Here is a 14,775-nt window from a genome sequence, read left to right as displayed (position 1 = left end):
TCACCGTCAAGGTTGTTGTCATGTTTTTTGGTTTCTTTCAATAAATTATATCAAACAAAAAAATTTATTTCTCCTGATTTTTTTAATTATAAATGATAATTTATTTATTTATTACTACTAAGAAATATACAATTTCGATTTATTTTTATTTTTATTAAATCTCCTTTAATTTTATGGATATTGATAAAAAATATTATAATATATATTAATCTCCAATAACCGGTCGTCATTATTATTGATCATTGCTAGTAACAACTAGTTGCAAACCATCATCAACGAGCAATACTGGCTATTATTAACGGTCACTAGTGACTAAGTTTTTTTTTTTTTTTTTTTTTTTTTTTTTTTTTTTTTTCTTGCATATAAAATTTTTAAAATATGACATTTCTATAATTTTAAATATTTTTATACTTTCAAAATTAAAAATTTTAATATTTTTTTATTGAATTTTACAAAGATAAGTTTTACAAATGGAGTCAAGAGTCCATTTGTATGAGAAGTTTGAATTTGAGTTTCTAATTTCTAATTAGGAATTTTTAGTAAATCTAGTATTTAGTTAGAAATATATTAAATTTAAAAAAATCTAGCAATCAACGGTTTAAAATTTATAATTGAAAAGTTTAAATTTATTTATTTTTTTGACTGGAAGTTTAAAATTAATTAGTAACTGCAGTTGTTTGTTTAAAATTGAGGATATTTCTCATATAATATTATATTATGAATATTTTTAATTACATTATATTACGTGGAATTACGGTGTACTTAACAAGTTCGGACATGGCTTTTCTATTAAATATTTATGATGATGACAAGGTGCAACCCCGTTGTGTTTCTCTGCCATAAAAGGCTACTGTACATAGACTCCACTGTTCGGTGAAGTATAGGCCATGCGGCCATAAACTCTGTCTGTACTTTTAAGTGGATGATTGCAACCGCACAATACACACAGCTCTCTGCCTAATCTTTTTCATGAAAGTGTTGTTGTGGTCTACAATTATTTTCACGTATAGAATTTTATGTTGCTTCTTTTTAAATTCTGATGATTCCATGTGTATTTGGCTCTAATTTTCCATGCCTAAGAACATATGTCTGTTTAATCTTTCAACCATATTTAAGAACATATATCTTCTTTTTCATATAATAGATCATTGATTGATCTTTCTTATGGTGTATTAATTAATTGCAAATATTTTTGAACTCTTGGTCTCCAAATTTGCAGATTAATGCAGCGAGAGAGAGAGAGAGAGGGAAAGAAAATAGAGCCAAATACATAAATGATTAAACTCTTATAATTTTCTTGTCCTTTTTTTGTTTTTTGTACTTTAATATGAACATAACTTGGAACGTGTATATTGAATGAAGTTTGTCTCCTTTTTTTTTTTTTTCTGTTCTAAATTTTATAGGCGACTTGCTGTAGCAGGAGCTAAAGTGATCTGTACATTGAAAGGCCTTCAGTAATGGCATACTTGGAGTTGGAAGGTTCATTTGGTACACACCTTTTTGCTTACTTATTTAGGATTACATTGTCTTGGATTCTTTTTACATAAATGATTCTTTTATTGCTTTCTCATGTGTGTTAGTGGACTGCCTTTGGTTTGTTTCTCGAAGAAGAAGTATAAAATTCTATGAATGAGACGTGACATTGACAACAAGTATAGATAGTCGAATTTTCATAGTTTTCTTGGATTGTGATTCTCTCCTATCTGTTATTGTTGAAGATGTTAGTCTTGAAAATTAATTATGTTTCAAGTCCTTGCAAATACATTGACTTCAATGTTGTTATACTTAATTTCCTATAGATCGAAGTGCATATCAACTGTTTATAAAAGTAACAAAGCAAGAAAATGATTTTAATCTGATTGATAATCAATTCATTGTGCAGGGGAACTTTCTCGGATCTGTGAAGGGGAACTTGATTTGGGGTCTCCGTGCATCCAAAGAACTATAATAGATGTCATAAATTTGGTATTCCTTGGGGTCTTCTATCTAATTTTGTTGCTGGGTTCTATCAGAAAACATCAATTCAGCGGTAGCAGGAGAAGGGACTGGATATTTGTCGTGGTTTCCGTATGTTGTGCTCCAATTAGCACTACCTATTTTGGTGTTGCATTATGGAATCTAATAGCTGAAAGCAAGAGGCTTAATCATTTAAGATGTTTGGTTTACATTGTTAGAGGAGTAGTTTGGGCGTCAATTGCAATTTCCTTGCTTGTTAAAAAAACCAAATGGGTTAGAATCTTTGTCACTGTTTGGTGGGTGTCGTTTTCTTTATTGGAATCAGTTGTAAATGTAGAAGTTCTAGCAAAATCACATGGCATCCTAGTTCTTGACATGCTACCATGGCCTGTCAACTTTGTGCTTCTATTTTGTGCTTTTAGAAATTTCAGTCATTTTTCTTCTCAACAAGAATCCCAAAAGAGCCTATCTGAACCTCTATTAGCTGAAAAGGAGGTAAAGAATCGATCAAAACTAGCTCAGGCAAGTTTTTTTAGCAAATTGACATTTTCTTGGATTAATCCTTTGCTTAAGTTAGGCAACTCAAAACCATTAGATCTTGAAGATATTCCTTCTCTAATTGCTGAAGATGAAGCTGGTATAGCCTACCAAAAATTTTCAAATGCATGGGATTCATTCGTAAGAGAAAAGAATCCAAACAGTACCAGAAACTTGGTGCTTGAGACCGTGACAAAAGTACATTTCAAAGAAAATATACTCCTAGGTGTATATGTTTTGCTTAGAACAGTTGCAGTAACAGTTCCTCCTCTATTGTTGTATGCTTTTGTAAATTACTCCAATCTTGATCAGCAGAATCTTTATCAAGGCCTTTCTATAGTAGGGTGTCTAATTCTTGTAAAGTTAGTTGAGTCCTTATCTCAAAGGCATTGCTTTTTCCTTTCAAGACAATCAGGATTGAGAATGAGATCAGCTTTAATGGTGGCAATCTACCGAAAGCAGCTCAAACTTTCAAGTTTGGGAAGAAGAAGACACTCAACTGGTGAGATTGTGAATTACATTGCAGTGGATGCTTACAGAATGGGTGAAATGCCTTGGTGGTTTCATTCAACATGGGGTCTTGTGGTGCAACTTTTTTTATCCATTGCGATCCTTTTTGGTGTTGTTGGTCTTGGAGCTCTTGCCGGACTAGTCCCTCTCCTAATATGTGGACTTCTCAATGTTCCATTTGCAAGATTTCTGCAGAAATGTCAATTTGAATTTATGATTGCTCAAGATGAACGTCTCAGAGCTACTTCTGAGATCCTGAACAGCATGAAAGTCATCAAGTTGCAATCATGGGAAGAGAAGTTTAAGAGTTTGATTGAATCTCGCCGAGAAAAAGAATTCAAATGGTTGGCTGAGGCGCAGTTTAAGAAGCCATATGGTACTCTCTTATATTGGTTATCTCCAACAATAATTTCTTCAGTTATCTTCTTTGGATGTGCACTTTTCAGGAGTGCCCCATTGGACGCTAGCACAATCTTCACGGTTCTTGCGACATTGAGGTGCATGTCGGAGCCCGTAAGAATGATACCTGAGGCTCTATCTGTGATGATCCAAGTCAAGGTTTCTTTTGATAGAATCAATAAATTTCTGCTTGATGATGAACTCAGGAATGAAAGTTTAAGAACAATTCCATCTCATAACTCAGTCGAAAGTGTTACAATTCGAGGAGGTAAATTCAGTTGGGATCCTGAGCTAATAAAGCCAACTTTGCGAGAAGTAAACTTGAATATCAAATGGGGGCAAAAATTTGCTATTTGCGGCCCAATTGGTGCTGGAAAATCATCACTCTTATCTGCTATACTTGGGGAGATACCTAAAATCTCAGGAAATGTAAGTTACACGACAAATTTTTGTACTTGAGCATTCGTTTATTACTCTAACGTGTGTTCTTCTATGCTTGTTATTAGGTAAATGTATTTGGATCCACTGCCTATGTTTCTCAAACTTCATGGATTCAAAGTGGAACTATTCGTGATAACGTACTTTATGGAAAGCCAATGGATCAGGCCAAATATGAGAAGGCCATAAGAGCATGTGCTTTAGACAAGGACATTAATAGTTTGAATCATGGAGATCTCACAGAAATAGGCCAGAGAGGACTTAATATGAGTGGTGGACAGAAGCAAAGGATTCAACTTGCTCGCGCTGTCTATAATGATGCTGATATCTACCTTCTTGATGATCCTTTCAGTGCAGTAGATGCACATACTGCTGCAACTCTATTCAATGTAAGGGGACACAAAGATAAAAACCCAAAATCTTCTATGCTTTCAAAACCATAAAATATTGCAGAAAAATCTTACTTGAAAACATAATTGCAGGACTGTGTCATGACTGCTCTAGAGAACAAAACTGTCGTACTAGTTACTCACCAAGTTGAGTTCCTCTCATCTGTCGATAGAATTCTGGTAAAACAGTTTTATCAAGAAAATATTTTTACTTAGAATTTGTGTTGTTTTTCAGTTTTATCAAGAAAACAGCTTATTCCTTTTCATAGGTTATGGAGGCTGGGCAAATTACTCAATCAGGAAGCTATGAAGAACTATTGATATCTGGGACAGCATTTGAACAACTAGTGAATGCTCATAAAGATTCAATAACAGCATTAGGACAATCAAATGATCAATGTCAAGGAGATTCTCTGAAGGTAAATACAGTTAGTCCAGAGGCAGAAAAGCCTGCTAAAGGAAACAGTGAAGGTGAGATTTCTATGAAGGGTGTTCCAGGAGTGCAGCTAACAGAAGAAGAAGAGAAAGAGACTGGTGATTTAGGATTGAAGCCATTCCTTGATTATATTCTTGTCTCAAAGGGAGTGTTTCTTGTATGCCTATGTATATTATCTTCAACTGGTTTTGTTGTTCTTCAGGCTGCAGCAACTTATTGGCTAGCATATGCCATCCAAATTCCTAAATTTAGTAGTGGCGTTTTGATTGGAGTTTACACTCTGATATCAACAGTTAGTGCTGTTTTTGTATATTTGAGGTCTTTCTTTACAGCCCATCTTGGATTAAGAGCTTCTAAATCCTTCTTCTCTGGCTTCACCAATTCAATTTTTAGAGCTCCTATGCTCTTCTTTGATTCTACTCCAGTTGGACGGATTCTGACTCGTGTAAGATTATGCTCGAACTTCAATTAATCTTGTAAATCCTTTAATGTTTTAAACTCCTGATTTCAAAGTATACAAAATTTTTTAACGTTTATCTTTATTATCCTTTGCAGGCTTCATCAGATTTAAGTGTATTGGATTTTGACATCCCTTTCTCCTTTACTTTTGTGGTGGCTCCTCTTATAGAGCTTCTAGGAATTATTGGAATTATGGCATCAGTCACATGGCAAGTTCTCATAGTAGCCATCATAGCTATAGTAGGTTCAAAATATGTTCAGGTAATACAATTTTGTGCTTCTTGATTTTATCTGAAATTTCTTATTGGAGCTCTAACTTCTTTCTTTGTTTCTGCTCAAAAGGACTATTATTTAGCCTCTGCAAGAGAACTGATAAGGATCAATGGTACGACAAAAGCCCCTGTGATGAATTATGCAGCTGAGACATCACTTGGTGTAGTGACAATAAGAGCTTTCAAAATGGTGGATAGGTTCTTTCAAAACTACATAAAACTTGTAGACAATGATGCTGTACTTTTCTTCCATTCCAATGTGGCCTTGGAGTGGCTAATTTTGAGGATAGAGGCACTGCAGAATGTGACCTTATTTACTGCTGCTCTTCTGCTAGTTCTGCTTCCAAAAGGCATTGTAGCTCCAGGTACCATTTAGATTGACACACACAGTGAGCTTTGGCTTAGTGTTACTTTAGTCGTCTCCAGGCTGCTTGGCTGTCAATTCAAACCCCAAAGCCTGTTTATCCATAAAGAAAAAACAATCAAGTTTTCACAATATTGTTTGAAGTTTTAATTCTGGTTCTGCACCTGCAGGACTTGTAGGGCTTTCCTTGTCTTATGCATTATCACTTACTGGGACACAAGTTTTCATGTCTCGTTGGTATTGCAACTTATCAAACTACATGATATCCATAGAACGAATGAAGCAGTTCATGCACATTCCAACAGAACCTCCAGCAATCGTGGAGGACAAAAGGCCACCACCTTCTTGGCCTTCTAATGGTAGGATAGAGCTTCAAGAACTGAAGGTAGAAGAGAACTTAATCAAGTTTTCGATTTCAGTAGCGTACCACATATATTTTTTCTTTTTAACTATGGTATCATTCTCAATTTGATTTCAGATAAGATACCGTCCAAATGCTCCACTGGTTCTTAAAGGAATCAACTGCACATTCAAGGAAGGGACAAGAGTAGGAGTTGTGGGAAGAACTGGCAGCGGCAAAACCACGTTGATCAGTGCTTTGTTTCGCTTAGTAGAGCCTGCAGGCGGCCAAATCCTTATAGATGGACTTGACATATGCTCCATTGGTCTTAAAGATTTGAGGACAAAGCTTAGCATCATACCTCAAGAACCAACACTTTTCAGGGGCAGCATTCGGTCTAACTTGGATCCTTTAGGCCTGTATTCTGATTATGAAATATGGGAGGTGAGAAATTAATTCAGTAATAAACCCCTTTTCTTAACTACATACAAAAAAATTGTCAATCACTTGAATTTTTATGTTTACAGGCTTTAGAGAAGTGCCAGCTTAAGCAGACAATCAGCAGCCTTCCTAATCAGCTAGACTCATCAGGTCAGTAAGTTCAAAAAGAGCATTTTAGTTAACAATGAGTTTTAACTTTATAGTGTAAAGTCTTGTCAGGATTGTGAGATTGCTTGTCAGAACTCTGATCAAAGCCTAATCAGTGAAAAATGCTATAGGCTGAGTTTAGTGAATTGTAATATGCATGCAGTGAGTGATGAAGGTGAAAATTGGAGTGCTGGACAACGGCAACTGTTTTGTCTAGGAAGAGTCCTTTTAAGGAGAAACAAAATTCTAGTACTAGATGAAGCTACTGCTTCAATTGACTCTGCTACTGATGCAATTTTACAAAGAATTATCAGACAAGAATTCTCAGGATGTACAGTTATTACTGTGGCTCATAGAGTTCCAACTGTTATAGACAGTGACATGGTCATGGTCCTCTCTTATGGTATGTTTCCATTTTCTTAATTATAATCATATCCATTGGTGCTTTAAGTGGAAATGGAATGTTTTTTATTAAAAAAAAATAATTGGAAAATACGTTAACCTAATTGGTTGATTGATTTGCAGGAGAATTATTGGAATATGATGAACCTTCAAAGCTGATGGAGATTAATTCTAGCTTCTCTAAGCTTGTAGCAGAATATTGGTCAAGTTGCAGAAGAAACTCTAACAAGACCTTTGATAATTATTAATTATTAATTAACATTTGCAGTATGGAATCTCATATCTCCAATGCAAAATAGGGGATGTAAAAACCTTATTTTTGGGAATAACCTTACGTGATTTATATTAAGGAATATGTAATACCAAAATCTAATTTTTAATAAATCAGTTTAAGTGTCATTTTGAATATATATATTTTTATTCTAATTCATATATCATTTTAAAAAATTAAGAAAATATTAATTATTGATATCTCCATTGAATTATTCCATTTTCTCTCTTCCTTGCCATTTTTCCATTTCCCATATCACCTTTATCTCCTCTAATTACATACTTAAATTTTATCTCACTTAATTACTATGTATAATCTCAATAATTCTCTCTTCAAACCACAACTAGAATTAAAAGAAAAAAAAAAAAAAAGAAGAGAAACTATCTAAATGAAAAAGAAAGAAAAATGAGAGAAAATGAGTTTTAAGAAATTGCAGAAAAAATTATTGCATTTATTAGAAACAAAAAACAAATTAATACTCTCTAATCTTCTCAAAGCTACAAATAATTTTGGATAAAATAAAATTTTAAAAATCACATGTAAAAATGATATAAATGTAGTTAATTAACCGTTTTTAGGTGTAGTAATAACTAATTGTTTAGCTTCCAAATCTGTAGACATGCTAATTTAAATGTATAATGATTTTTATTTTAGTTTTCTTTTTTTAATTTTTTTAATTATGATCATAACATGGCACGTAGCATTGAAAGAAGTTTTTTCTTCCTTTTCCTCATTTTTTTTTTTTTTTTTTTTTGTTTAAAAAAAATTATGCAGTACTATTTATAGCTTATAAGGCTACTTGCCTACTTGCTGTAGCAAGATCAGAGAAAAGCCTTTCAGTAATGGCATACTTGGAAAGTTCATTTGGTATTTCTTGATTTTTATTTCAATGTGTTCTGTTTTTGCTTTCTTATGTTTGTTTGTGAACTGCTTGTTTAGTATCATTTTGTCCTGGAATCTTTTGTTGAATATCCTTCTGTTCTCTTTTTTTCTTCTTCTTCTTTCTTTCTTTTTTTCTTTTCATTTTTCCTGCTAAATAAAGAAAACGAAAGACTTGTTAGGCTTACTAGTCACACAAAGCCTAAGTTATAGATTTGGACTGGGAATTGTGTTTGTTTAGAAGGAAAATCAGAGAAAGAAAGAGAAAATAAGAGAGAAGAGAGGAAGACTAAGTTCAAGAGAAAAAAAAAAAAAAAGAAGAAAAAGTATCATTATTCAATATATTTCACTTCACAAGTCACTATTATACTAATTCTGCATGAGGGACGCATAAGCTCAATACTTGCCAACTCACGTGCCAATTGCCAACTGTTAAGAACAACAGAAAGCACAATTACATTTAGGTCCAAAAAAATTACAGATTAATATCAATGAAATCCATCTTATTTGACAATTAGGTCCTAACAGAACCCTGATTTCACTGGTGTGGTTCTTGGAAAAAAAAAAAAGTATGACAGAAGAATAGACTGACAACAAGCTTAGATTCTTGAATTTTCACAATTTCTTGGATAGTGCTTTGTTCTAACATCCGCTATTTTGTATGTATTTTTCCTCCTCTCTGTTTCAGATTCTTATACGCGCATTGACTTCAATATTATTGTACTTAATTTGCTATAGACTGAAGTGCAAATCAACTGTTTGTAAAAGTAAGAAAGAGAGAAAATAATTTTAATGTGATTGGTTATCGCTTGACTATGCAGAGCAACTTTCTTGGATTTGTGAAGAGGAACTTGATTTGGGTTCTCCTTGCATCCAAAGAACTATCATAGATGTCACAAATTTGCTATTCCTTGGGGTCTTCTATCTATTTTTGTTGCTGGGTTCTATCAGAAAACATCAAACCAGTGGTAGCAATAGAAGGGACTGGGTATGTGTGGTGGTATCAATCTGTTGTGCTCTAATTAGCATTACATATTTTGGTGTTGCATTATGGAGTCTAATAGCTGAAAACAAGAGGCTTAATCATTCAAGCTGGTTGGTTTACATTATTAGAGGAATAGTATGGGTTTCGTTAGCAGTTTCCTTGCTTATTAAAAAAACCAAATGGCTTAGAATCTTTGTTACTATCTGGTGGGTATCTTTTTATTTATTGGCTTCAGCTGTAAATATTGAAGTTTTAGCAAAATCACATGGCATCCAAGTTCTTGACATGCTACCATGGCCTGTCAACTTTGTGCTTCTATTCCGTGCTTTTGGAAATTTCAGTCATTTTGCTTCTGAACAAGCATCCAAAAAGAGCCTATCAGAACCTCTGTTAGGTAAAAAGGAGGTAAAGAAGCAAACAGAACTAGCTCAGGCAAGTTTTTTTAGCAAATTGACATTTTCTTGGATTAATCCTCTGCTTAAGTTAGGCTACTCGAAACCATTAGATCTTGAAGATATCCCATCTTTAATTCCAGAAGACGAAGCTGGTATAACCTACCAGAAATTTTCAAATGTATGGGATTCCCTTGTAAGAGAAAAAATTCCAAACAAAACCAAAAACTTGGTTATTAGGGCCGTGGTAAAAGTATATTTCAAAGAGAATATCCTTATAGGTGCATGTTTTTTGCTTCGAACAATCGCAGTAACAGTTCTTCCTCTCCTGTTGTACGCTTTTGTAAATTACTCTAATCATGATCAGCAGAATCCGTATCAAGGCCTTTCTATAGTAGGGTCTCTAATTCTTGTGAAGTTGGTTGTGTCCTTATCTCAAAGGCATTGCTTTTTCCTTTCAAGACAATCAGGATTGAGAATGAGATCAGCTTTAATGGTTGCAGTGTATCAAAAGCAGCTCAAACTTTCGAGTCTGGGAAGAAGAAGACACTCAACAGGTGAGATTGTGAATTACATTGCAGTGGATGCTTATAGAATGGGTGAATTTCCCTGGTGGTTTCATGCAACATGGAGTCTTGTGCTGCAACTCTTTTTATTCATTGTGATCCTTTTTGGTGTTGTTGGTCTTGGAGCTCTTGCCGGATTAGTCCCTTTCCTCATATGTGGGCTTCTCAATGTTCCATTTGCAAGATTTCTGCAGAAATGTCAATTGGAATTTATGATTGCTCAAGATGAACGTCTCAGAGCTACTTCTGAGATCCTGAACAGCATGAAGATCATCAAGTTGCAATCATGGGAAGATAAATTTAAGAGTTTGATTGAATCTTGCCGAGAAGACGAATTCAAATGGTTGGCTGAGGCACAGTTTAAGAGGGCGTATAGTAGTCTATTGTATTGGTTATCTCCAACAATAATTTCTTCAGTTATCTTCTTTGGTTGTGCGCTTTTTATGAGTTCCCCATTGGATGCTAGCACAATTTTCACAGTTCTTGCAACACTAAGGGGCATGTCGGAATCTCTAAAAACGATTCCTGAGGCTCTTTCTGGTATTATTCAAGTCAAGGTCTCTTTTGATAGAATCAATACTTTTCTGCTTGATGATGAGCTCAAGAATGAAAGCTTAAGAACAATTCCATCTCGTAACTCAGAAGAAAGTGTTAAAATTCAAGGAGGTAAATTCAGTTGGGATCCTGAGCTAATTATGCCAACTTTGGGAGAAGTGAACTTGGATATCAAATGGGGGCAAAAAATTGCCGTTTGTGGCCCAGTTGGCGCTGGAAAATCATCACTCTTATCTGCCATACTTGGGGAGGTACCTAAAATATCAGGAAATGTAAGTTACACAAACAATTTTCTGTACTCATTGAGCATTTTTTTGTTTGTTACTAAAATGTATGTTCTACACTCTTGTTATTAGGTCGATGTATTTGGATCCATTGCCTATGTTTCTCAAACTTCTTGGATTCAAAGTGGAACTATTCGTGATAACATACTTCATGGAAAGCCAATGGATCAGGCCAAATATGAGAAGGCCATAAGAGCATGTGCTTTAGACAAAGACATTAATAATTTCAATCATGGAGATCTCACAGAAATAGGCCAGAGAGGACTTAATATGAGTGGTGGACAGAAGCAAAGAATTCAACTTGCTCGTGCTGTCTATAGTGATGCTGATATCTATCTTCTTGATGATCCTTTCAGTGCTGTAGATGCACATACTGCTGCAACTCTATTCAATGTAAGGGGACACAAAAATAAAACCCAAAATCTTCTATGCTTTCGAAACTATAAAATATTGCAGAAATAGCTTACTTGAAAATATAATTGCAGGACTGTGTCATGACTGCTCTAGAGAACAAAACTGTCGTACTAGTTACTCACCAAATTGAGTTCCTCTCATCTGTCGATAGAATTCTGGTAAAACAGTTCAATCAAGAAAATATTTTTACTTAGAATTTTGCATCCTTTGTTAATTGATTAGGTTATTCCTTTTCATAGGTTATGGAAGCTGGGCAAATTACTCAATCAGGAAACTATGAAGAGCTGTCGATGGCTGGAACAGCATTTGAACAACTAGTGAATGCTCATAAAGATTCAGTAACTGCAATGGGACAATCAAACAATCATATTCACGGAGAATCTTCAAAGGTAGATACAGTTAGTCCAGAGCCAGAAGAGTCTAATTCGTCATATCCTGCTAAAGGAAACAGTGGAGTGGAGATCTGTATGAAGGGTGTTCCAGGAGTGCAACTAACAGATGTAGAAGAGAAAGAGATTGGTGATATAGGATGGAAACCGTTCCTTGATTATATTCTTGTCTCAAAGGGAACATTTCTTGTATGCCTATGTGTATTATCTTCAACTGGTTTTCTCGTTCTTCAGGCTGCTGCAACTTATTGGCTAGCATATGCCATCCAAATTCCTAAATTCAATACTGGCGTTTTGATTGGAGTTTACACTCTGATATCAACTGTTGGCGTTGGTTTTATTCCTTTGAGGAATTTCTTTGCAGCCTATCTTGGATTAAAAGCTTCTAAATCCTTCTTTTCTGCCTTCACCAATTCGATTTTTAGAGCTCCTATGCTCTTCTTTGATTCTACTCCAGTTGGACGGATTCTGACTCGTGTAAGAATATATGAACTTCAATTAATATTGTACATTCTTTAGTGTTCTACTCTCCTGATTGCAATAGCACATATTTTTTTACCGTTTCATCATTATTATACTTTGCAGGCTTCGTCCGATTTTAGTGTTTTGGATTTTGATATTCCTTCCGCCTTTGTCCTTGTGGTGGCTGGTCTCGTAGAGCTTGTAGTAACTGTGGGAATTATGGCCTCAGTCACATGGCAAGTTCTCATAGTCGCCAGCATTGCTATAGTCGGTTCAAAATATGTTCAGGTAACTATGATTTTCTCCTTTTTTTTTATCTAAAATTTTAAATGGAAGTTGGAAACCTTTATTTATTTATTTTTGTTCGTGCTCGAAAGGACTATTATTTAGCTTCTGCAAGGGAACTGATAAGGATCAATGGTACAACGAAAGCCCCTGTGATGAATTATGCAGCTGAGACATCACTTGGAGTAGTGACAATAAGAGCTTTCAAAATGGTGGACAGGTACTTTCAGGACTACCTAAAGCTTGTAGACAATGATGCTATACTTTTCTTCCATTCTAATGGGGCCTTGGAGTGGCTAATTTTGAGGATAGAGGCATTGCATATTGTGACTTTATTCGCTGCTGCTCTTCTATTAGTTCTGCTTCCAAAAGGCGTTCTAGCTCCAGGTACCATTTCTTTGATACATACAATGAGCTTTGCTTAGTAGTAGTTAATTTGTTCCCAGGCTGTGAGGTTATCAGTTCCAACTCCAAGCTCTACTTATCCAATAAGGGAAAACAATTGAGTTTCACAATATCGTTTGAAGATGTGAACTTCAGTTTTTGGTTCTGCTACTGCAGGACTTGTTGGGCTTTCCATGACTAATGCATTATTACTTACTGGGATCCAAGTTTTCATTTCTCGTTGGTATTGCAACTTATCAAACTACATGATATCCATAGAACGAATTAAGCAGTTCATGCACATCCCGCCAGAACCTCCAGCAATTGTGGAGGACAAAAAGCCATCATCTTCTTGGCCTTCTAAGGGTAGGATAGAGCTTCAAGAACTGAAGGTAGAAGAGAACTTAATAAAATTATCTATTTCAGTAGTGTACCACATATATATGTTTTCTTTTTAACTATGGTATCATTCTTAAATTGATTTTCAGATAAAATACGGTCCGAATGCTCCACTAGTTCTTAAAGGAATCAACTGCACAATCAAGGAAGGGACAAGGGTAGGAGTTGTGGGAAGAACTGGCAGCGGCAAAACCACATTGATCAGTGCTTTGTTTCGGTTAGTAGAACCTGCAAGTGGTCAAATCCTTATAGATGGACTCGACATATGCTCTATTGGTCTTAAAGATTTGAGGACAAAGCTTAGCATCATCCCTCAAGAACCCACACTTTTTAGGGGTAGCGTTCGGTCTAACTTGGATCCTTTAGGCCTTTATTCTGAGAATGAAATATGGGAGGTGAGAAAATTGATTCAGCAATGAACTCTTTTTTTTTTCTTATCTACGCACAAAAAAGAAAATGTCAATCACTTGAGTTTTATGTTTACAGGCTTTAGAGAAGTGTCAGCTTAAGCAAACAATCAGTAGCCTTCCTAATCAGCTAGACTCATCAGGTTAGCAAGTTCACAAGAGCATTTTATTTAACAATGAGTTTTAGCTTAGTAGTGCTAAATTCGTGGTCAGGATTTGTGTTAGGATACCGGCAATAAAATTACGAATATAATTACGGTAGCGGAAAAATAGAAATTCGTGGTCAGGATTGCTTGTCAGTCAAAGCCTAATCAAGTGAAAAATGCTATAGGCTGAGTTTAGTGAATTGTAATATACATGCAGTGAGTGATGAAGGTGAAAATTGGAGCGGCGGGCAGAGGCAACTGTTTTGTCTAGGAAGAGTCCTTTTAAGGAGAAACAAAATTCTAGTACTAGATGAAGCTACTGCTTCAATTGACTCTGCTACTGATGCAATTTTACAAAGAATTATCAGACAAGAATTCTCAGGATGTACAGTTATTACTGTGGCTCACAGGGTTCCAACTGTTATGGACAGTGACATGGTCATGGTCCTCTCTTATGGTATGTTGCCATTTTCTTAATTAGTTGAATCACATTCTTTAGTGCTTTAAGAAAACTAATTGGTTAATTAATTTGCAGGAAAAATATTGGAATATGATGAACCTTCAAAGCTGATGGAAAATAATTCTAGCTTCTCTAAGCTTGTAGCAGAATACTGGTTAAGTTGCAGAAGAAACTCTTACAATATTAAATAGAATTCCTGTTCTGCATATAAAATTTGAAATTGAGACCTCCCTCCCCAGTGTAAGCTAAAAAAAGGAAAACCGACAATCCCTTACTAGAGAAACGACGGTTTCGTTTGATACTGACCAAGATACTTAATTGACAAAGACAAAACGACCGCGTGTAATTCGCTTATGTCTTTTTTTTTTTTTTTTTTTAATTTTTTTTTGAAACTGCAAGTTGCTTAT

The 14,775-nt window shown here is 35.0% G+C and overlaps 2 protein-coding genes across 3 annotated transcripts; both read left to right on the top strand.

Annotated features, from left to right (window-relative positions):
* The first annotated feature begins 863 nt into the window (after window positions 1-863).
* On the top strand, window positions 864-7,498 carry ABCC8 (multidrug resistance-associated protein 6). 2 transcript variants are annotated; one of them, XM_012213618.4, is made up of 13 exons: window positions 864-1,004; window positions 1,404-1,488; window positions 1,883-3,831; window positions 3,909-4,229; window positions 4,323-4,409; window positions 4,499-5,110; window positions 5,221-5,385; window positions 5,467-5,761; window positions 5,931-6,145; window positions 6,239-6,544; window positions 6,628-6,691; window positions 6,852-7,091; window positions 7,214-7,498. In XM_012213618.4, the coding sequence occupies exons 2-13, from the start codon at window positions 1,458-1,460 to the stop codon at window positions 7,336-7,338; spliced, it is 4,410 nt and encodes a 1,469-aa protein (XP_012069008.2). In that variant the 5' UTR covers window positions 864-1,004; window positions 1,404-1,457; the 3' UTR covers window positions 7,339-7,498. The 2 variants fall into 2 exon arrangements, with proteins under 2 accessions (XP_012069008.2, XP_089574054.1); XM_089717928.1 differs by having other exon boundaries at window positions 884-972; window positions 1,405-1,488.
* Window positions 7,499-9,033: 1,535 nt separating this feature from the next.
* LOC105631692 (ABC transporter C family member 8) lies at window positions 9,034-14,722 on the top strand (the record flags this gene model as incomplete). The annotated part of the gene is made up of 11 exons (XM_089717924.1): window positions 9,034-11,010; window positions 11,095-11,415; window positions 11,508-11,594; window positions 11,676-12,302; window positions 12,411-12,575; window positions 12,665-12,959; window positions 13,134-13,348; window positions 13,445-13,750; window positions 13,842-13,905; window positions 14,126-14,365; window positions 14,444-14,722. Coding segments are annotated over 11 exons (4,413 nt in total), but the record flags the coding sequence as incomplete, so codon positions are not given.
* Window positions 14,723-14,775: the final 53 nt, after the last annotated feature.

The sequence above is a fragment of the Jatropha curcas genome, chromosome 1 (assembly GCF_041381405.1).
Source record: "Jatropha curcas cultivar XTBG-Jc1 chromosome 1, XTBG_Jcur_1.0, whole genome shotgun sequence".
In the NCBI taxonomy this organism is placed as follows: Eukaryota; Viridiplantae; Streptophyta; class Magnoliopsida; order Malpighiales; family Euphorbiaceae; genus Jatropha; species Jatropha curcas.
This window is presented reverse-complemented; position numbering and strand designations above follow the sequence as displayed.